At 35.7% G+C, this 24419-nt stretch overlaps 1 protein-coding gene across 1 annotated transcript in view; it reads left to right on the forward strand.

Annotated features, from left to right (window-relative positions):
- LOC102802680 (uncharacterized) overlaps positions 1-24419 on the forward strand; it is a 51942-nt gene that overhangs the window by 3323 nt on the left and 24200 nt on the right. The window contains exons 2-6 of the mRNA XM_085501540.1: positions 1970-2103; positions 7038-7159; positions 7340-7547; positions 7653-7845; positions 8394-8693. Coding sequence (XP_085357666.1) covers positions 1970-2103; positions 7038-7159; positions 7340-7547; positions 7653-7845; positions 8394-8693 — 957 coding nt within the window. The remainder of the gene's footprint in view (positions 1-1969; positions 2104-7037; positions 7160-7339; positions 7548-7652; positions 7846-8393; positions 8694-24419) is intronic.

Below are 24419 nucleotides of genomic sequence, written 5' to 3' on the forward strand. Positions count from 1 at the left end.
CATTTTTTATTTGTGGCATCAGTACTCACCCGTGCCGACAGACGGCATTTACGCATGTACGGTCACAATACGTTGCGTTTTCACACGTTGTTTTTGGAATTCAAGAAAAAATGCTAGCAATCGGCAAAATAAAAGAATCTGCTATGTTCTCGAAAGATTAGACATAAAAAATGGATAAATTGAAAAAAGTACGTGGAAAAGATAACTCAAATATTATTCAATTACAAATACTCGCGGTAAACTAATCCGGTAGCCATGTTTGATGTTTATTACCGCTTTCCGAATTCAGTACACGAACACCCAGAATGCGTTGTTCCCCTATGCAACTTCGATACTAAATCGTTACAGCGCCAACAGCGGTGGGTGGCCGACGGTCGTTGAATGAGGTAGGCCAAAAGGTCACCAGTTTGCCTTCTCCATGCTGTTTTCATGATGAAAATCGAGCGAACGTTGTAAATACGGCTATAATTTTAATTTTTGTTCGAGTTTACATGCAATCTGCTAATATATTTGTTTACTTTTTGTGTATATACATTTCGTTCGTATTTACTTCTTTCTTTCGTGATCGGAAGACGATTATTAACAATACAGCTGTAAATTGAAACCACTGTAGTTGCGTATCGTGAGCAATAAGTGGCAACAATGTCGGGCGACAATGAATTCAGGCGATTGACACATTGCCATGAATACACTCGATAACTGCTTGCAGACTTCCAGTGGTCATTGTTTATGTTTGGACTCGTGAAACAATAGCAAAATAAAGGGTTGGGCAACTACTCTTTTGTTTAGGCTTGGGAAGAACAATGCAAGCTTTTTTACAAATAATTTCAGCTGGATGTACGTTGGTGGGCGGGTGTTGAGAGTTACTAGGCGGCCGTACAACTTGATGGGCGGGCCGCCCACCTAAAACCCCTTGTGGAGAACACTGTATCTTTAATTCTCTAATTTTGGTGAATAGTTTTGTCATTTTTTGTAAAAAGTGATATTTTCGACTTCTTGTTAAAAACCGCAAGTCCAATTGCTTTGATACTACATATATAGGTACTACAAGTGGACCTCTCTCAGATTTGTTCATTTTGTAATGATATCTTTAATTCTCTAATTTTGGTGAATATTTTTGTCATTTTTGGTAAAAAGTGATATTTTCGACTTCTTGTTGAAAACTGTGAGTCCGATTGATTTGATATTACATATATAGGTACTACATGTGGACCTCTCAGATTTGTTCATTTTGTGATGATATCTTCAATTCTCTAATTAATTTATTTTGGTGAATATTTTTGTAATTTTCGGTAAAAAGTGATATTTTCGACTTCTTGTTAAAAACCGTAAGTCCGATTGCTTTGATACTATTCATATTGTTCATTTTCTAATGATGTCTTCAGTTCTTTAATTGAAATGTGCATTGCTAACAGCGGAGCTATCTCAGCCGATAGGCTGCTTGTTTGAAACTTCTTTTAGAATATACTTTCGTTACTAATAAAATGAAACAAAATAATTGTATTTGGCGCACAAGGTTCGTGAACAAGATTTTTTTGGAGAATGATGCGCGGTCTACTTATTAATCCAGCTAGAAAAAAAATGTATACAATTTTAGTGTCTTTCGTTTTGGGTGGTCCAACTGCCGGTGTTGAAAGTCGGCGTAGGTGGATTTTTCAATGAAAATATAAGCCCCTAAAAATATTTGATGATAATTTTTTGAAAATTTGAACCCCAAATTAGGGCTCACCAGCCATGAAACCGCCCAGGGCGATTTTTCTGATGGGCGAATTTACGACAGAATCGGGTACAAAAATAGTTGTAAATTTGTTGTTTGTACTAATACAACAGTTATAATCATGTCTGGGTGTCCAGAAATATTGGAATGGAATTCTGTTCATGTGACTAAATTTAAAAATGTATATGTTTAAATAATAAAGTATTTAAAAAGAAATTTATTTATATGCAAATCATATTTGTGGTTTTACAGATGCCTTTACATTGGACGAAGATGAGGTGAGTGAGGAAGACAAAGCATACAACAGAAAGAGGCCGACTGAAGTATCATGGGATAGTGATGATGATCTCTTAAAAGATGACCCTTTTCCAACTTTTGGCAAAAAGGTACAATCTACCGGTATAAATTTTGTGTGCAAATGAAGATTTTGTTGTTTATTTTCTGTTGTTCCCTTGTATCTTTTATATTCACGGAAATGTTATATCAACTTTTCAAATTCCACGTTTGAGATTTTACAGTTCATCCAGGTGTAGTGTATAGGGCTTAATTATTCATTACGTCTCATTTATATTTGTTTAACTTGGTATAAATAAATTTAAATTTAATCCTACAATGTACAAATCAGTGAATTAATTATTTAAAACATATCCCTGCTACATCAAGTCTGCTAAAAATGAACCTAGTGAATTTTTGCCTACTTTATTATACATTATAACTTTTGTTGAATAGTACGTGCACATTATATACTACCGTAAAAACTCGATTAATTCGCAGTCCCAATTAATTATTTTCGAACGCTAATTTTTAAATGTACCGTTAAAGTCCTATTATAAACCGCGGTTTATATTACAATGTATCAATTTAAAAATTGGGATCAAAAGCTCAAGTTCGGGGTGCGGTTTCTATTACGTACATATTGCAATCATTAAATGGGCGTGGTCATTTTTTGTCCACAACACATGGAACAATACAAAACAAACAATACACCGTACAATCTCTTGAATAGGCGTCAGGGAAGAGTGAAAGGCCTTATTTTGGTTCTAAAATAGGCGTTACGAAATGTTGAAAAATTACAGTCAATGAAAAAAAAATTCCACATGATATAAAAAATACTCAGTATTTTTAATGTAATATGCATTTATTTTTTTAATTTTCTTGGTAACGAAAAGTATATTCTAACAGAAGTTTCAAATAAAAACACGAATGCACTGCTTAGTAGCAAATGATCACATAACGGTAGCTCGATCCGGCCATGCTGCGGGTGACAAGTGAATAACTTACTTGTTTTCAAAGTGTTGATATTGGTGATTATTTTTTAGTAGTGATTACAATAACGCACGAAAAATAAATTCGTTGAATTTTTATAAAATGCAAGTAAAATTCAACTTAGTTTCCCCATAAGCGAATGACTTCAGTCACATGTAAACAGCCGATACGATATCCAGCATGTTTTTGAATGCTCACGTGACATATTATTGACCGGATAGGTCAAGTCGCTAATTAACCAATAAAAATGCTGGATGGTGCCCACGTGTCTAAATTACATAGCTCATTTGAATATGTTAATGACAGTTCAGCGACCTCATGGTGAACGCAACACGGAAGAGATTTACCGATAATGTAGCGCGATCTTTTGCCTTTGATTTCCATGGGAAAACGGCATGATTTTTTTTTTAAATCAAGAAATTATTTGTTTTCGAAAGATAAATTATTCTTCAATGCTCAGTTTAACACTTTTACGGTGATAAAAGCTCATTGTCTAAAACTTACTAAACACAGACGTATTCAGAAAGAGTATTGACAGAGGTCGCCAGAACAAAAGCAGTTTCATTGCCTGTCTGACCGCCTGTGGTCTGACATCTTATCACCACTGAACAATAAATAGGTGTGAATATTTTTAGGCATGTTGTCGAAACAAATGAATAGGATTAAGAACAATGCCGTTTTGGAACAGCTGGTTGAAACAATGAAGTCAGTCGTGGTCTTGTTGAATTGGGGGTGCGGTTAGTAATAGGTACTTTTCAAGTTTTCAATTTTTGTTAAGAACTCTTTAACCCCAAAGCCGGAATTGGGGGTGCGGTTACTATTACGTATGCGGTTTATATTAGGACTTTAACGGTATCCTTTTAATTCGCGGCGTTCAAAAACATGTTTAAAATTGTATCCTATTAATTCGCGGGCCAGAATAAAGTGGATAACTCAGAATATATTGCATGAAGACATTAAAAATATACATTTTGTTTGAGTTTTTATGTTATCAGTACTTGGTGTAGCCGCAATCGCAGACGATCTCCGTCATCACAGCCTTTCAGTTAGCAAGCAGTTTAGGTTCGGTAAAGATTTGACCTGAAAAAAATCATTCCCCCACGACACTACAGATGTTGGGCGAGATTATTACTTAGTCGATAAATATCCATCGATCACAAATTTCTGTGATGGAAAGCTTAGTACAGGGCTTTTTCGTCGCTGGTCCACGAGGTTGCATCGACCATGTGTCCGCCATTATTCTATTACGTCATTTAAGTGAACCGCCCTATGGTGCGTAGATTGACGTTTTTGATTGGTCACATTTTCATTACACCGGATTTGGTAAAAAGCACAGTTAAGCGGTCATGTACGTTCTATAAATCTAACCTTGCACACATAATCTTGTACTGATGTGTTTTTTGTCCGAGAAAGACGTTCCCTTTCATTTAACCCCCAGTTAGCTCTTCGCGTCCATGGTATTTGTGAGAGTTGAAAGATTTTTTGAACAAATGACAAGTAACTATATTGATTTGCGTCAAGCTGGGTGGCCCCAATTTAAATATCAGTGCGTGAACTCTGGAGGTCATTGCCCAATGCCGCACGTAATTCAAACACGTGGTTATTAGAGTTCAGTCGAAATGTACGCGAGTGATGCGATCGAAGTGCGCTGCCCAGAGTTTATTATATTATAGTAAAATTTAATTTGACGTATGGTATGTTTATGTTTCAGTGTTCTCCCCTAGCCAAAACAGCGTCGCGGGCCCCGGCGTGATCGGATTTGCCCGCGACGCTATGTGTTTCCTCCGCGATGCCATTATTTATCCCGTGACCTGATTTCTTCAGTCTCTCACAGACTGTAAGTTTCCTGGCTAACTAGTTAAATCTACAAATGCATTGTATTAACGTCAATTTCCCGGGATAATCCCCTGTTGTGTCTCATTGGTTGGATATCGTTTTAAAAAAACAAAGCAGTTCCATATAAAGACAAAGCCGTAAGCCCCGGTGTCAAACGCTCTTTGCCAAACGTATATTTATATGCAAATGATATAGTCACACTTGGGGTCAAAAGCCACATGTTTCCGGTGTGTACGAAACGTATTTTCATTATTATTTTTAGAAATGTAGTAGTACTATTATTCTAAGTTTTGATTTTTGTCAGTATTTTTGATATTGTATTTGTTTTTTGAGATCAAAATGTGAAAAAATATATATTTATGATGTAAAAAATTTTGACCTCGTGATTGTGAATCCAAGATGGCGTCACCCACGTACGATCCAGCGAGCGTGAACTTCCCACTCGGATCGCATATCGTGCTCAGATTCGGATGAATTAAGTGAAGCATAATTGAAAATAATTTATTTATCAAAAAATCGGGAATTCTAATCAAGAAACGTGTGGAAATTGGAGTGACACTTGTGTTATTTCTTGGAAGAAAAGCCTCAATTTTACGTGGTATAACAATGGCGACAATTCGTAATTCCAGACCTCCGTTGTCTCTCACAATTGTGTTGAACAGACAACATCGATGATTAAAAAAAATACATAAAGATGGATAATTTCAGCCAGAAAAACTATTATTGCTCGAACATAGTAGCGTAAGTATCTTGACTCGTAACAGTTGTTGTACTTAACCGGAAAACAACAGAAACGAAAGACAAGCAATGAGAATAATCAACCCCATGTTTAATTTACCGGGACTGAACAGGGTTTTATAAAGTTGCTGATTACTGGGCCAAGCAAAGAAACAGAAAACTCAGTATTTCTGTAGGACATTTGCAATACTAAACATGCAGTGAAATAATTGTATACAGATTGTACATAAAATAAATAGAAAAAAAGGAAAAAACTGGTTTTGTTTTATTTCCCCATATGACAAACAATATGTTAATTTATGCTAATTATTATGCAAATTAGCCGCGACTCTATGAAAACTTTCTGGGGAGGACACTGTGTTTGCGTAATTATTACGAATGCAACGCAGTATCAAGTCGGTGATATTGAAATATTCACAGACCCAATACCCCGTGTCAGTGCCCTAACAATAGTTGAAAAAAAAACTACTAGTAATTATCATGAAAGCAATACATTACAAATTTGAAATATTCAGAGCCGGTACAATATTGTAAACAAATTTGCGTAATTAGAAAAGCAGTGCACTAAGTAAACGACGTTGATATATTCAAAGCCAGTACGTACAGAGTTGCATACAAGTTGGTGATCACTCAGTTGTCACAGCGTGTGTTGTGTCATGTCCATGATGCACCCCGTTTCGACTTTGGCTTGCTTTTCCTTCTTAGTGCATGTTCACGTAATATGCGACCTCTCATCAATGTATTAAAACACTTTGAATTTATACTTTGCATGATTATATTTGGTCAACGCGAAACATTATTTTTTCTAAACATTTTCTGAAACTATTTTTATCAATGCAGGGTTATTTTTCTAGACCAGATGGGCTTCGTAATATCTGCCAAAACATCGCCCGGGTGATGCCTAGAAAAATAAAAAAAGGCAGTGCAGCCAGACGGCTACTTTGTAGTCACGTGTTCATTGTTTGTTTGTGTACAGAGTGACATTTGCCATTTCACTGTTTCATTTCAAGTGTAACATGGTGCGTGTTCTCTGCCCGACTATAAACGCCATGAATGTCGCTAGCCACGAGTAACAGAGGCACTAAAACACCGTCCTGTAATCGTGTTCATTGAAAAACAAAACAAATCACTAACGAATTTATGAAAACAGCTTCTTTTTGAATCGATCTAAAAGTACTCTTTTAATTCGCACAAAAAAAACAATAATTTCCGTTTTAACGCTACTAGTTGGTGCACTTGAAAAAATAATTATTTTTACTACCGCGAATTAATCGAGTTTTTACGGTACTTTATATTAAAAAGTTCAGAACTGTTAAACTCATTGATTTAAAATGTACATTATATGTTGCCTATATATTTACTAAAATCTTTTATAATAATTGATTCAATGTTGTAGTTGGAGATGTGCAGATGCTACATTCATATAACAGACTGCCATCTCTATCAACTTCTGAAGAGCTGTATTTGTTTTTCTTCATAGGCAAGACATGATTTTTCAGATGAAGAACTTGATGAAGATGTGCTGTTAGGCATAAGTGACAATGAGGAAGACGTATTAAATGCAAGTGGTGATGATGGACAAGATATTTTTGATAATTTCAGGTATTCACATCAGTTCATTCACATTTTTTCAAATGAGACTTGTTAAAAATAAACACTTGAGCAATCTATGGAAATTTTATTTGTTCTCGTCTAGTTAATCACAAGAAGGATCTTGACAAGCCATAGTGCAAGCATATTGTTGTTCCTAAAACAGACATTATCAAAATTTTGCCTTTTCAGCAAAACTGAACCTGTAGATGGTGTTGATATACTTTTAAATGAAGACATATCAAACTTAGATGGTGATGTTTTGGATATCGGTATTGACAACACAGATATCTTGGATGAAGATGTGTCCACTCAAGTATATGATTCAGAAGAAACGTTTGTTGATACAACTGAAACACAAGCAGTGGTACCAGAAATTAAGGAGGAATTACCAGAACAGGTAAAGATTTATATTTTTATACACTGATTCTAGTCACAATTGACATTTGAGTATCACGCATGTCCAAAGTAACACTCATTTATACTCATGCTTTTTACATGACAGGAAGTGGAAACGGAACTTGATGACACACTGGAAGATGAAAACCAAGTGTTAGATGATTCCCTTCTTGAAAGCAGTGAAAGTGAAGGTGACGATGACGATACCCGTACACGTTTCAAGTCAGAAAGACAGGACTCTGCAGTAGTGGTGTCTACAAGTACTGCTGGACGAAAGCGAGATATACCTGATACACTCGGTAAGGTCACATGGGAATGATCCTAATGCTACATTAATAATGTTTTGTTTTAGCTGTACTTTGGCATATACTGCTGATGTCATGGCATATACTGCTGATGTCATGGCATATACTGCTGATGTCATGGCATATACTGCTGGTGACATGGCATATGCTGCTGGTGACATGGCATATATTGCTGGTGACATGGCATATACTGCTGATGTCATCGCATATACTGCTGATGTCATCGCATATATTGCTGATGTCATGGCAATGCTAGAATGTATTTGGTTACTTCAGGTGAAGTTTGTTTTATAAATCATGTACATTACCTAGATGTTTTGACCTGTAATTATTTTTGTACAATGAACTGCATATTATTGAGCAAGTGTTGGAAATCGATCAATATTGTTCAAGCAATCTACGATATTTCAGATAACATTACATATGTTTTTCAATTAGAAATAGCTTAAATTCATTCCTGTTTGAGATACAAAATTTAGTATATCTGCAATGGAGATAATAAATTGCATACTGAACTTTGAAATATGTATTGCCTTTTGTAGAGGTGAGTGCCGAAGTTCAAGCAAGTATTGATGAGTTTGACCAGAAATTAAAGCAAAAGAAACAGAGAAATCATCGAGGGGGTTACTGCAATCGTCAGTATCAAGGTAATGGAAGAGGAATGGGTATGCAGCAACACAGACCCATGCAGCTTGGTTTGTCACAGGGACCAGCTGGAATACAGCTGCAACACAGGCCGATTGGGATGCAACAACAACGCCCACAGAACAGTGGCTCTTTACAACCGAAGAAAATTCATATTAATCCACATTTTAAAGGCACAGTGAATGTCAGACCTGACAGTAAGAAGAATTTATGTTGTTTTAATTGTATTGTTTTGTGTGTTGGTTAAGTTGATGGATTGGGTTTGTGGGTGGGTGTGGGTTCGTGGGTGGGTGTAGGTTCGGGTGTGTCTGTGAGGTATGCACACTCAGATGTAGTTTATATTTATAGTACCTGGATAGAGTGGACTGCCCATTTAAAATACTCTTCCCATACATGTTTGTGGTTGGTTTTCATAGTGTGTTTCTGCAGATCTTATCAGCCAATTTGCATACTTTTATTTGCTTCCATTGGATATACACACCTTTGTGGGTAGTTAATTGAATACAACGTTTATGAGTAAACATTGTAAGTATGGCTGACCATGTGATGAAATGTGATGAAGTTAAAATGAAAATACCATTTCAATTAGGTGATATGGGTAGGTAATTCACTGGAAAGCTGCTGTCTGTCTTATTTCCACAGCTACAAAGCAAACTAACTGGTATTTAATTTAAAGTCGTCCAATCATTTGCTGCCACCTGACTGTGTCAGACTTCAGTTGTCTGCATTTGAAATCCAAATTACCTTGGTTTGGGATGAATGTGTTAGATTTAGATTGTCTGCATTATTATCAAAACTAACATGACTGTGTTGGTCATTTTGCATATGACTTGTCTCCACTGCACTGCCAGAATTCTGTTGGTCAATAATTTTTAATGAAGCCATGTTGCATAAAAAGCAATTCTAGAAAATGACAGATACAAGCTCTGACGTGACAGCAACATGCATTAAGATAACAGTAAAATACTTTGACATGATGGCAACATGTAATGAACTGAAAAAATGATCTTATTACAGAATCATTCTAAGATTAGATCTGTAAAAAGCCATCATCTTCATGTGTTCACTCATACTAATCTGGGGTAGCTACATTTACATGAACTACAAGGCAGAAGATAAATCTACCTGTGTGCAGCATGGTGTCAAGACATCATAAAAATAGTGCTGGTCAATAATGGTGATAACAGTCCACCAATCAAAAGTTCTATTCAGACTGGCAACATATCACACACAAAAACATTTATTCATGGTCAAACAAATGTTGATTTCTATTCAATAAGGCAAATAATTGTAATACCGGTATACAAAAACAAATTTCATTGATTTGTCATGAAATGTATGAAAATAGCAACTTAAAAATATCATCTGACCTGTTGTGTCTAGTTATTAAGTGATTGGAATAAGTATGGTCTGTACTGACAACAGTTTCTGGAAATTTCTGAATATTGGTGAAGACCAAGACTGCAATGTGGAAGTGCTTTATCAAAGCTGAATAAAGACAACTTTGTGTTCCTTTGTGTAGTGGAAATGCTGGAATTGGTAATTGTTAAAGATGAAATAGTTAAGCTTTAACGATGAATGTTAAATTCTAATTTCTTCATTTATGCTCGACACAAGTATTCCTGACTAAGCCAGTGACTGAAAAATTGTTCTGGTTTAGATGCCAGGAACAATTGAAACATCCCATTAAAAATTATACCTTAATTATTCATAAACACATTAAATTTTGCTCAAAATAAAAGAATTGTCTGATAATTAGGTTATTATTACTTGTTTGACACTGCCTTGACTTTTCAAAAGAAATAACCAACATCAAGATAAAACACAAGGCATATCATGTGCAATACTATCGTACTCTGCCGCATTAGTGCCCATGCCTGGTCATGCGTCCACTCCCCACTTTTGTGCAATTTTTATATTCAGGGTCACATTCGGCGAATCACCCACCCCTTTAAAATGCCACTAATTTAAAACTTGGTCTTTAATCATTGCTCAACGAATACTGGAAATCGTTTTTATATCATGATACAGCATGGATATCAACTGCCGTGAATATGTTGTGAATGCGTAGACCACAGTAACCATGCATAAACTACGCTTCGCAATGACCTGTTAATAAAAGTAAAATACGGTAAATATTCCATGCCATATTCATGTCACTGCCAGTTACCAGTTAAAAAAAAAAAACATGTCGTTTATTCGCCGAAATCAATTACAACAGATCGTACTTCGACATTGATAATTCACTTCTGCTTTGCGCTACGAGAAAGAGTCGGGAATTTCCAAAGAATTGCGGTGGTACAACACTGCATTCTGATTAGTTAATAACAGACTTGGCCCATTAGATCAAAGAACGTTGTTGCAAGTCAAATCATGCGAATACATCATGGCGGAAAAATGCTTTCCATCGAGAGTTTGTGTACGATCAAACACATTTGTCGAATATTTTAATCTTGTAAATTTGAGTGGTACGTAATTAATATTGTAATAAAAATTGCATATTTTTTGTGACCATTCTTCATTGTAAAAGTCAATGACGATGCAACTAATTTCGTTATTTTATTTTCCTTCAAAGACGTAATATTTCCCTCAATCTGTCACATGGTGAATTAAAATTGTCATTGGCACTCTTTTCCAAAGGGGTGCTCTGGCGAGCGCCCACCCCTAAAAACTCGTGATTTTCTGAGTTCAGGACCCTGGGCGCGAGGGTCTATTTAAATCTCCATAAACCAAAATTTGCAAATATTCCTTTTGGTGGGGGTTGGGGTGACTGACTGTTCAACTCTGTGACTAATCTTAGCGTGTACCATGCCAGCACTACTCTGATTTTGTTTATATACAGATGAAGTTTAATCTGTCTGTTCTTACAGTGCTTCAACAAACACATTTGGCCATGATTGAATGGATTAATGTCTTTAAGAATAAACAGACACACCCAACCATAAATTGTTTAACATATGTCTCAATTTAAGGAATTAAAAAAAAACACAAAACAAATGACTGGCATTCAGGGGGGCGCACAATCTACAAAAACAAAACAATTAATTGACAAGTACATTACATCATAGAGCCTAAAAAGGAAAGATAAGAAACAATGACGAAAAAGTAATACTGTAAAATACTGAAATAATTTTCGCTTACCGGATTCTGTCGTAAATTCGCCCATATGGAAAGTTGCCCTGGTCGATTTCATAGCTGGTGGGTCTTTATTTCGGGTTAAAAATTTCAAAAAAATATCATCAAAGGCCTTCAGATCTGGCTGTACTAGGATAGTGGAAGTAATGGTACAGCATTATAACAGTGAATAAAGCCACGCTGTGTGGCGTGGATGGGTTTCATGTTCTCTGCACGTAATAAGCTTAGTTATTAAGCATCCTTTTTGGGGGATGTCCCATGGCCGAGGGGAAGACGTGTAGTGGTGTGAAGCTAGGCGATTAGGTGCCGTACACGAGCACCAATTCGAGTCATGCACGCAGTACATGTTTACTATAATTTGACGTAGTATTCACCTTGCCGTTTATTCGGTGTTATTTGCTTACTTTACTTCCTATGTCGACAGCAACTATGAATAACCAATCAAAATGATGGATGATGTCAACGTGTTCAAATTACTATAGCTCATTTATGAATGAATGAATGAGTTTATTCACAACAAATAAACAATTAAAAACCAGTATTACCAGTACATTGCTGATAGAATATAAGGAATTTGTGGTGGGCATCCCTGAAATAGTTCTACTGAACTAGTCGGGTCAGTGACCCATTTAATGGTAAACAAACAAGCAAGTGATAATAATCAATAAATAAATAAATAATATGTACAAGAAGGCACTGCTTTCATAACAGTAAATGCAAAAGGAAAAAAGCCTTTGCCTAATAAATAACACAATTATTTGTCAGTAATACTGATAAGAAACAGTTGACAGATGATAATACATTGTAATAATAAAATAATATCGTAAGAATGAATAGAATGAAAATTAATTCCAGCTAAAATAAAGTATTTTACAGTAGTTTATTTTTGTATGATGTTGCTTTGTATACGTAATTAGCAAAAGCATTCCACAGACTTCCAGATGACATCACAGTGCAGACACTGAGCAAATACTTCATTAAAACTGTTGCGTCACCAGTCTTGCTTTTGTTACTCTTGTTTTAAGGTCTATGATTACACATTTTAGTCAAATTGGTTATACAATGTCAGTGTTCTCCACAATCCAAAATAGCGTATGGGCGGTCCAATTAGCATACATAAATCCATATCATTTACATATTGCATATTGCATTTATGTCATGAACTGCAATACACACTATTATTTACTATTCTTTTTTTAATTTAATTGAAACATGTTACAATCTTTTGAAATACAGATTGATATTGATAAATCTGTGATTTATACGTTCTCAAATTATTCTGCGTTCATGAAATGCAATTCGAGTAACGAAGAGCAAGTACAAAACATAATTGAGTTATAATGTAGAAAGTATACGAGGTGATTTGACCAGAAGCCGAAACAGACGATTTGTCAAAATAAAACCCATAACATTTTTATTTGTGGCATCAGTACTCGCCCGTGTCGACGGATGGTACGATACATTTAAGCATTGCGTTTTCACACGTTGTTTTGATATTCAAGAAAAAATGCTAGCAATCGGCAAAATAAAAGAATCTGCTTACAGCTATGTTCTCGAAAGATTCAACATAAACAATTGAAAAAAGTATGTGGAAAAGATAACTAAAATATGTACATGTATTTAATTACAAATACTCATGGTAAACTAATCCGGCAGCCATGTTTGATGTTTTTTACCGCTTTCCGAATTCAGTACACGAACACCCAGAATGCGCTGTTCCCCTATGCAACTTAGATACTAAATCGTTATGGCGCCAACAGCGGTGGGTAGCAGACGGTCGTTGAATGGGGTAGGCTAAAAGGTCACCAATTTGCCTTCTCCATGCTGTTTTCACAATGAAAATCGAGCGAACGTTGTAAATACGGCTAGTATTTTTGTTCGAGTTTACATGCAATCTGCTAATATATTTGTTTATTTTCTGTGTATATATATTTCGTTTGTATTTTCTTCCTTTCGTGATCGGAAGACGATTATTAAAAATACAGCTGTAAACCACTGTAGTTGCGTATTGTAAGCAATAAGTGGCAACAATGTCGGGCGACAATGAATTCAGGCGATTGACACATTGCCATGAATACACTTGATAACTGCTTGCAGACTTCCAGTGGTCATTGTTTATGATTGGCCTCTTGAAACAATAGCAAAATAAAGGGTTTAGCAACTACTCTTTTGTTTAGGCTTGGGAAGAACAATGCAAGCTTTTTACAAATAATTTCAGTTGGATGTACGTCAGTGGGCGGGTGTTGAGAGTAACCCTTGTGGAGAACACTGAATGTAGTAAGATATAAATGTATGAACCTCATGGTACTACTGGTATACAGATTTCCGTTTTTTGGAAAGAGTAAGCTCGTTCTGCTCCACATGTATCACCTGATGTTTATCTTTCTCAATAAAATGGTTTCTGATCGAAAACCGAGGTACACATCAGACAAAACTGATAAGATGTGGACTGTAATTTCAAGTCTGTTTGCATCATGTCATTTTGCGTGTTTTAATTCACAGCTTCATGAGTGCATTCCATTCATGAATTAGCATATAAACCACCGTCCCTCAGGTGTTGAGGGACGGTGTATAAACTGATGATTTTGTGAATACAAATAAAAGACTTTTCTGTGGACATTTGGTTTATTTTGTAGTCCTTTGTAGTCTGAGGCAAGAACTTTGCACATATTACAGGCAACAAACACATGAACTAGTGGATGCCTTGGTAAGCCACCATACTTGTCCCATTCTGGCTATTAACTTGAACACAATCTATGAAAAACTTGTTGTCAAAAAATTTCAGACACCGTCTTAATGTGATTTGGTCGTCTCTTTCACAAAGTAAAGTGTTCATTATCATTTAGCAACCAATCAGACATTCATTTTTGAATTATAAATGCAGAAACTCTGTATAGCAGTGTATTGGAGACTGGTCTCTTCAAATAACATACTGACACATACATCAGTATGTAGTCTTTGTTTATATACTAATTAACATCTGTTGAATAAGTTGTGTTATAGTGTAGCTGCATACTGTGGAATACTTTTATTTTCGCTAGGAATTTATTTTCGCTATTTTCGTTAAAGGAATGATTCAGTGAAAATAAAATCCAACAAATATACCTTTTTTCCTATCTTTTACATTCAACTCGCCAAAAATCAGTGAAAATAAATTCCATATAACACACATGAAAAGTCATTTCAGCGAAAATTAATTCAAGCGAAAATAAAGTATTTTACAGTAGATAGGATTTGAGTGATAGTTATGTTTATTTATGTTCGACTGACTTATTTTCTAGAAACAAGCAGATTTTGATACAAAGAGGGAATAACTCTCAGTTGTGAATTACAGCTCATGTAGAATTCGAAACTAATCCACTCTAAAAAGAGGATCACACTTTGTATAAAAACCCTACACCCTACCTGCTGACTGTATTCTTCAGTGTTTAATTGACACTGACCCTATCACAGATGCCTACTCTGTGTGCTTGAATCACTATAGCTTCATTTCATTGATTGGGAAAGTACTCTGTTGTAGGTGCCCTTATCACAACATGGTCAGGGAAGAATTTTGATGGAGATGATAAGACGAGTTACGTGCCACCCCAAGATTCTGTCACTCAAAAACAAAGTGGAAGTATTTTTCATGATTCTGAACTGATAGATGACTTAGCTGAACCATCTTTAGATCCCTGTCTTGAGAAGTCCAGTAAGGGTGAAGGTTATCTTGGAGATAATAAAATGTGTAGCGTTCCATGTGACACAAGTAAATTGAGTGAAAGTCTTGTTCACGATTCTCACAAAAAAGAACTGCTAACTAATGTGGCTGAACATACTTTGGGTTCCACTCCTGCGAAGTTCAGTAATGGTGAAGCTGGTTGTAATACTCTATGTCAAGATTCTGACAGTGAATTGAGAAAACTAGATAAACCTACGTTAGAGGACATTTATGAGATTCCCAGTAAAGACATGATACGTGGCATGTCACTGGTAGAGTCAAGACATTCACTGTTCCATGGTTCGAAGGACACTGGTCGAATTGATCATACCAGAATTACTCAGTACACAAATCCAACTCAGGTAGAATATACAAACAGTGAAGATAACCATTTGAACTATAAGCATTTCAGTAAACTCAAGTATGTTGTCCAGCATACAAGCACCACTGTCAAGCATATGTCTTATGCTGCCCACAATAAGAAGAGAGCTGCTGGAAGACGAAGGATCCTTGATGCATCTTGTCATCATTCCTCATCAGACAGTGATGATGACAAAACTGCTAAACATAGTAGTAAGGACACTGATTATCAAAATGTGAAATTGCACCATTCCAGAATAAGAAAGAAGAAGAGGAAGAATGTAAATAAAAGTTTCCCCATAAAAAGAGCATCATCTATAACGATGTACTGGAAACAGAAGAAACATTCTTCAATGAGGCATAATTGTAGTCTGAAAAAATGTTCACAAAGTCCTTCCCCCACTGTGCAAACTTCTAGGCATGGTAGAAAGAATTTGTGTCTGCAAAATGTGAAATTGCAGCATTCCAGAAGGAAAGAAATTAGTGAAGTTGCAGTGACTGACAATGAGGCTGGGAAAAATGAACGAAAACCACATGTGGAAGAGAGGCAAAATGAGGGTGACATGACAGAAGGAACAGGTGACAGTGAGGGTGAAGATATTGTTGAGGGACAGATCCCTGTCAGAGCTATGGATGATAGGGAAGAAACTGACAGTTCAGATGATCAACAGTCAGTGGAGAAATCTGAAGAAAGTGACCACTGTTTTCCCTCCTCATCTGGAGAGGAATCAGATGAAGATCCATTTAAAGGACTTAGTGCTAGATCAAGAAAGAGACTGAAACCTAGTATAAATGTAAAAAGAATAGAGGATACATGGAAAAAAACGGACAAGTATGAAGAGCCAACTGAATACTCTGGTGACAGTTCTGATAGTGAGAATGATGAAGGGTGGTCATCACATCTAAGGAGACATAGACGGTCACAGGAATTTACTGGAAACCCACCAGGACCCAATGTTTGCCTGGATGAAAATGTCAGTCCTCTGGAAGCATTTTATACAATATTTCCTCACTCCTTGATAAAAAAACTACGGCGTGAGACAAATAAATATGCCAGATGGTGTCAAGCCAAAAAACGGAAAACAGATAAATACTGGCTTGAAGTAAAGGATAGTGAGATGAAGGCATTCCTGGGTATCCTTATCCTAATGGGATCAGACCCTAAAATGGAAATTGGAGATTACTGGTCAAACCAGACTGCTTTGAGAAATGAATTTATTGCTGGCACCATGAGCAGAAATCGTTACCACAAAATCATGCAATATTTTCATTGTAACAATCCTGAAAATGATCCTGCAAATATCAGTGACCCCAAAGTCCGCAGAATTGAAAAAGGTCGCAACCCTATGTACAAAGTCGCTCCAATACTGGACAAAATTATGGAACAATCTGTAAAGTCGTATCACCTGCACCAACAGGTTGTTATAGATGAGGCCATTATTGGTTATAAGGGCACTAAAGGAGGTATCCCAAGTGTTTCCATAATTTCCAAACCTAGGTCTAAGGGGTTTAAAGTTTACGTTCTTGCTGATGCAGTGTCAAACTACGTAAATTGCATCAGATTTATGACAAGAGGAGCTATACCAAATAAAAAAGGTGACAGTAAAACCCTGGAGTTAGTTGTGGATATGGTCAGTCATATCAGTGGATTCAACCATATTCTATACACAGACAATTATTACACCAGTCCTGAATTGGCAGTGACCCTGCTGAACCAACATCACATGTTTCTTACTGGTAGTGTACGTCCAACAAGGAAGGGAATGCCAACCAGTCTAAAGGCTAATGAAAAAAACAACCCTGCCAGTAAGAAAATAATAGCCCTGGAAAGGGGGCAGTTTGCCTCAAGACAGAAGGGAGAAATGGTATTAGTTGTTTGGAAGGATTCAAAACTGTTCACAGTGCTCACAACTTGCAAAGAGGGGTTCAGAATAAATGGAGAGAGAGTGGTGAGACATGTGAAAGACAAAAACACAAAGAAGAGAATTACATACACACTTCCAGCACCTGATGTGATAGATAACTACAATGAGTATATGGGTGGCGTTGACAGGGCGAATCAGTTGAGGTCCTACTACACCTCACAAAGGCAAACACACAAGTGGTGGAAGTATATATTTTTCTACTTGTTGGATACAGCCTTGACAAACAGCTGGATCATATTTAAAGAAATGACCAACTCCAAATTGACACACAAGTCATTCCAAGTTCAGATAGGTGTTTCCCTAGTTGGTGGTTTTTCATCAAGAAAGAAAGTGCTTGTGACTTCCCAGCCTACAATAGACAGCTACAAGGGACATACACTCATTCGAGAAAAGGGGCGTGGCCAATCTTGTAGGCTCTGTATAAAACTCAAGAGAAGAACAAGATCTGGAGGATATCACAAAAGTAGCTACAAGTGTCGTGAATGTAGCATTAGCCTGTGCAGGGATTGTTTTCTGCCCTATCATCACATAGCAACTGGAAAGGCAACATTGTGTAAAGAAACACAGTATGATGCCGGGGACCAGAATGAAGCCAAACAACTATGGCACACCAGCCAACCAAGACAAAGAGGAAGGGGAAAACAAGCCAGAAGATAAAGAGGAAGACAAGCCCGATGATTTAGAAGATTTTGTTAGATTTGTGTTCTGTAGTTTAGTTTAGTGAGGGTGTTTGTGTAAGTCCTACCGGCACAGAACTGTAACTGACCATGCATGTTTTGTTGTATTGATTCAGCCGATTTCTATATAATACCAATTACATGACATCAGTTATCATTGACACACCAACAATTATTAAGTGTGTCTACAAACCCTGCAGTTGTTAGTGTGTGTTACTGTGGCATATTGCACATGTTACTAAGTACTACTTGTACTTGTCCCAATTGTTACTGAGTGGCCTTGTGGACTGCCAGCCAGTTGTTACTGAATGCTTCAGTTAGAATGGAATGTTACTCAACCTATCAGTTATCAAGAGCAGTCACTAACAATTACAAAGATAAACCTAGGACCCCTTGGGAAATATTTCTGACATGTTTATTTTCCAACTATATTACTAGAAACAAAACTATATATCTTAAATTTGATAACTAACAGGGACTGTGCTGTGTATGGCTTGTTAACTGTGTTATTCACCTCTGAGGCAAGAACTTTGCACATATTACAGATGGCAAACACATGAACTAGTGGATATTATATTCACAGCAGTGTTACAACATGCATAAACAGGTACGCATTGATGAAGCCATTATTGGTTACACCGGGAAATATTGTGCTATCCCCACAGTGAACCAACATATATTATATATATATATATATATATATTTACCAACATTGAATTCATGACTAGCAGTGGTAGCCGTGAGGTAGATTCCAGAAATACATCAATGACTCTGCAGCAGGTTGTTGAGTCTAATAAGTGTGAAACATCACATACTTTACACAGATAGCTTTTATACAAGTTTGGAAATGATCAAACTCCTCTTGACATATCATCAGACTTATGTTGTAGGTACTATAAGGCACGACAGAATTGGATCTCCCAAATCCTTATCTGTCAGTCCTCTGCGAAATCTTGCTAACAAGGTAATAAAGAATATGAAAAGAGGACAGTTTGTTTCACGACTGAAAGGACAAGTTGTGGCCATTACTTATTATGAACTTGATGACATCATGCATAGAAGGTTACTGCGATAATAACCAACCTGTTGTACGTCTATTACGATCACATGAACTGGGAAGAAAAATTTATTATTCCCTGCCAGCACATCAAATTATTGACAACTACAATGTGTATATGGGTGGTGTAGATAGAGCAAATCAACTAAGATCTTACTACACATCACAAAGACAGACACATAAATGGTGGAAATATGTGTTCTTCTACCTCCTTGACACTGCTCTAACTAATGCATGGATCATCTACAAAGAAAAGGTAGACCAAAAGAAATCCCATAAAATATTCCAGCTGGAAGTTGGTATGGCATTGGTGGATTTATTAGTCATAAACATGTGCCAAATCATGAGCCTATCATTGATACGTATAAGCACCATAATTTGGTGCACAGCTCTAGTGTGAAGCGTGGTGCTAGCTGCAGATGGTACATCAAGATGGAAAGACATACACCCAGGGGATTCTACCGTTCTAGTAGTTTCCAGTGTAGAGAATGTACAATATACCTCTGTAGGGATTGCTTTCTCCCATACCATCATGCTGCCATAGGAAGTCCAGTCTGTAACTAAGAAACACAGACAGAAGAAGTTGACCTAAAAGAGGCAAAAAGAAGATGGAAGGCCTCCAGGGGATGACGTGCGGCCAAAAAAGGGAGAGGTGGCCGTGGTGGAAGAGAAAGCAGAATTGGTCGCAAAATTACATTCTAACACCTTTCGACATAGTGAAATGGGAGACCTTGTCGCATGTAGTAGTTACTTATTGACTCAACTAAATATTAAAAAGTTCACTTGATAGAATTTCTTAGTATATAAATCTAAACTAGTGTAAATTAGATGAGCATTCTATTTAGATTGTGTAGGATGAGATGCATTGACATGATTGTGATATCAGCTTAATATACGTGTAAGGTAATAACATGACAAATTGGTTACTTGAAATATTACTAATAACAGATAAATGTAACTCATGGTTTAATCAGAAAAATGTAAATGTATATTGCAATTGGAAACTAAACATGGTCAGGGAAGGATTCTTATGGAAATGGTAAGTTAGGTAACTTACCACCCCCAAGATTCTTACAGTAGAGAATTGAGAGAAAATGTATTCTATGGTGTCTATAATGGAGAACTAATAGTGCACGTCTTAGTTGAACAAAACATTACCATAAAAGGGGAATTATCTGTAACAAAGTACTGGAAACAGAAGAAACATTCTTCAGAAAGAAATTTACACCGTCCCCTCACTGTGAAAACTGCTAGGTTTCAGAAAGAGAAACAACATAAAGAAGAGTATGTCTTGCGTTGCTAAACATCAGCTTCGCAATAATAAGGACGCAACCAAAAGAATGGCCGACATCCCTTGTCAATAGTAATGATAGCACAAACCTTTCTTCCTCATCTGGTAAAGAACTATTTTCCGCAGAAGTTGGATTGAAAATTAAAGCATGCTTCTGAGTTAGGAAGATGAATCATATTGAAAGCACATGGGTAAATTTGGAGAATAATCAAAAACCAGACCAGTGTTTAGATGACTCAGATAATGATGTTGATTCTAATGGTATGTTAATTGTAAAAAAGAGGCATATTTTATCATTCATTTTTATCTGGTCCCAGTTTAGAGTTGGAACCAACATCAATACCTGTAGCCTAAAATTAAGAAAACAGATTTGTACTGGCATAAGACAGACTAAAAGATTGGCATAAAAGATTAACTAAATTGAGTTTATACTATCATGTGAAAGTTATATCAGTTTTAGTATTTACCATTTTCAGTGACAATTCTTCACATATGTATCTCTAAAAACTTTGATATTTCTGACCTACATAAAGTGAAAAACTTTGATATTTCTGATCTACATAAAGTAAAAAACTTTGATATTTCTGACCTACATAAAGTGAACAACTTTGTTTTAAAGGATAGTCAGGGTAACAAAGATTTTAAATCATACAACTTCTGCATACCAAAAAAATATTAAAAGCAAGTTAAAAGTAGTTACAACAGATTATTAAATTTTTTAGAAATACAATTATTTAACCAAAATAGACTAAAGTTTATTTGTGCTTGTTCAAATACAGAAGAAAAAAAGGTTTTCTGAAGTTTGCTAGTATAAATTGACTTTCACTATCAGTTTTATTACTTTTTACATTGTCCTCCAGTGTTCGTTTGAACTTCTTCTTGTGTGATATATTTTCCTTTTTAACCAAATTACAATAGATATTTCATAATTTCTGTAATACCCGGTAATAGGATTGTATGTAAGTGAGTTTATAAAGTCATTATGTCTCAATATTTGAAAGGCTTCTGGTTTTACAAGAGACAAATTATGTTAATTTTTGAAGTCATCCAGTGGCTTTAGTGAAAAGTTATCTCTGTAAACACTTCATCAAACTATGAAGCAGGGGAAATATATGTATCACATCATGATGTGTACATGAAAACAGTTTTGTTGTAAGCCTGTGTACAATGTGGTTCATTTTGTGTACTGTAAAGGGGGTAATTATTCACTGGGTTTTAATTTAGCTTATTTCGCTGACTGGAAAAATGCGCTAAATTAAAACACAGTGAATATGTAAAATTTAGCATAGAGCACATTATCTAAATGACAAAACAGTGAATTTAAAACCTACTGAATATGCCTAAAATGGTAAATCAGTGAAATTTAAACCCAGTGAAAATTAGTCATTTTACAGTACTTGACCTGCTTGATATACTATACCCCATCTAGTGTGTCTAAGAATGTATTTCAATGTGGTCTTCAATAACCTTGATGACCTTGACCTTTTTGATAACTTTACAGTTAAGTTCATGAACTATCAGTTGTCAAACTTGCATTCAATCATAAGTGAATATCCGGTTACTATTACTTGATAGATAGATAGATAGATAGATAGAATTTTTTATTTGGAATGTACCAATGAAATCTTGAGTAAAGTCCAACAATAACAAAACAAAACATTCAGAACAACAAACACTTACAGTACTAATAACATATCAAGAATATAGAATATAAATTTTGCAAAAATGCTAAAAATGAAAAAATCATGACTTGAAACAATAATAGGAAATAATTCATCCATGCTAAAATCTTCCAACTTTGGGGCATAGATGTATAAAGCTGCAATTCAAAATTTTCTTTAGAACACCTATCAAGCTTAGAATTGTTCAACAAATTGTTTTTCCACTTCATACGGTACAAACATTTGAGCTTCACTTTAATAATATCACAAAAATTATTCTGATGTGGGTCCGGATTAGTTAGATCTGTTATGACTAGTAATTTTTGTATAAAGTTGATATGTGTAATGTATGTACAAAAAACTTCATCACAGAATGAACTTCAGTCTTATTTTAGAGTACTCTGAGGGATTATTTCAACTGTTTTTTACCAGCATGACAAAATAATTAGTGTTTTTGTTTATTTAGTCAATTTTCACTGCCAAGTTTATTTTATTTTTGTTCAAAGACAAAAAAACAGTATTTTATAACGCCTTTCTTCTATATCTGAAGGTACAATCTCTTTTTTGTAATCTGTTTTAGTAATACATGTACATTGAAATATTGTAGAAACTAGAAATGCTCATTCCTCTTGTATACTTTGTGTTTTCCTTTTTTGCGATCAATTTTTTTAGTTATTCAGTGTTTTTTTTGTTTTGTTTTTGAAATTTTCTAATTTCTAATCTAATTTATGTATTTTGTATTCAAATATTTCACTTATTGAAAGATTTTTTAAGATGAAACTACATTACTCGGTGCCAAGTTGCCTTCTGGAAGACACTGACTGTTAGTGTACTATTTAGTGTAAACTAAATATACCAACTTATCCTAATATGGTGAACCTCCCTACATTCTGGCATTTTGTGGGGTATTTGGAGCATGGCCTTTAGACAGGCAAAGTGTTCAATACATTATCCACTGTTTTTAAATTTTAATGACAACTGCTTCCATTTCTTGAAAAGAAAAAATCTCATTGATAGTTAATTTGGGGGATTCTATGAAGTACTTTGGTAGACAGATTTCAAAACTTGTTGTCAGTGCTGCCAGGGGCCAAAAAGGGACTTCCTGTAAGCGGAAGTGGTTTTGTGTTGATGTTTGTTCAATTCAGTGCATTCAATGAATCCTGCACTGTGTCTGCATGACTTGTCAGGTTCATGTGAAAGGGCAGCTACATGTCAATATTTAGTGTGATTGCTCTATTTACATATGAACTCACTTACATACTGAGTTTTGTAGTTATTACCTGTATTTTATGGGAGGGACCATCACAGACTCTGGAGGGTTTGAGGCAAAATTTCTGGGAAAATATATTTATTAAAAAAAATTACACACACTTTGAAATTTACCAATGTTTTTGTTTTTTCATCTCCCACCCAGAGATTTGATTGGTCATCCCATAAACTAACTGTAGGTACTATGCACAGAATCTATTTCACTGAAATCAACCAGTATCTCAGGTACTGTGCACAGACTCTATTTTACTGAAATCAACCAGTATGTCAGGTACTGTGCACAGACTCTATTTCACTGAAATCAACCAGTATCTCAGCGTACTGTGCACAGATTCTATTTTACTGAAATCAACCAGTATCTCAGCGTACTGTGCACAGATTCTATTTTACTGAAATCAACCAGTATCTCAGCGTACTGTGCACAGACTCTATTTTACTGAAATCAACCATTATCTCAGCGTACTGTGCACAGATTCTATTTTACTGAAATCAACCAGCATCCCACGGTACTGTGCACAGATTATATTTTACTGAAATCAACCGGCATCCCAGGGTACTGTGCACAGATTCTATTTCACTGAAATCAACCAGCATCCCACGGTACTGTGCACAGATTCTATTTTACTGAAATATCTGTATACCTAAAAAAAAATGAGTAAATAGTATATTTTTTATAATACTTTTTATAATTTTTGATAATTATTTTAGAATAGTTTAGCTACTGCATATAACACATATGTATATACAATATAGGGAATCTTTGATTTTAGAGTGACTGTATAGATACACTGCTAATAGTTACCATGGTAATCATGACTTCCATAATGAGTATGTACCTCTAATAGGGT

This window comes from Saccoglossus kowalevskii, chromosome 7 (assembly GCF_978046115.1).
Source record: "Saccoglossus kowalevskii chromosome 7, keSacKowa6.1, whole genome shotgun sequence".
In the NCBI taxonomy this organism is placed as follows: Eukaryota; Metazoa; Hemichordata; class Enteropneusta; family Harrimaniidae; genus Saccoglossus; species Saccoglossus kowalevskii.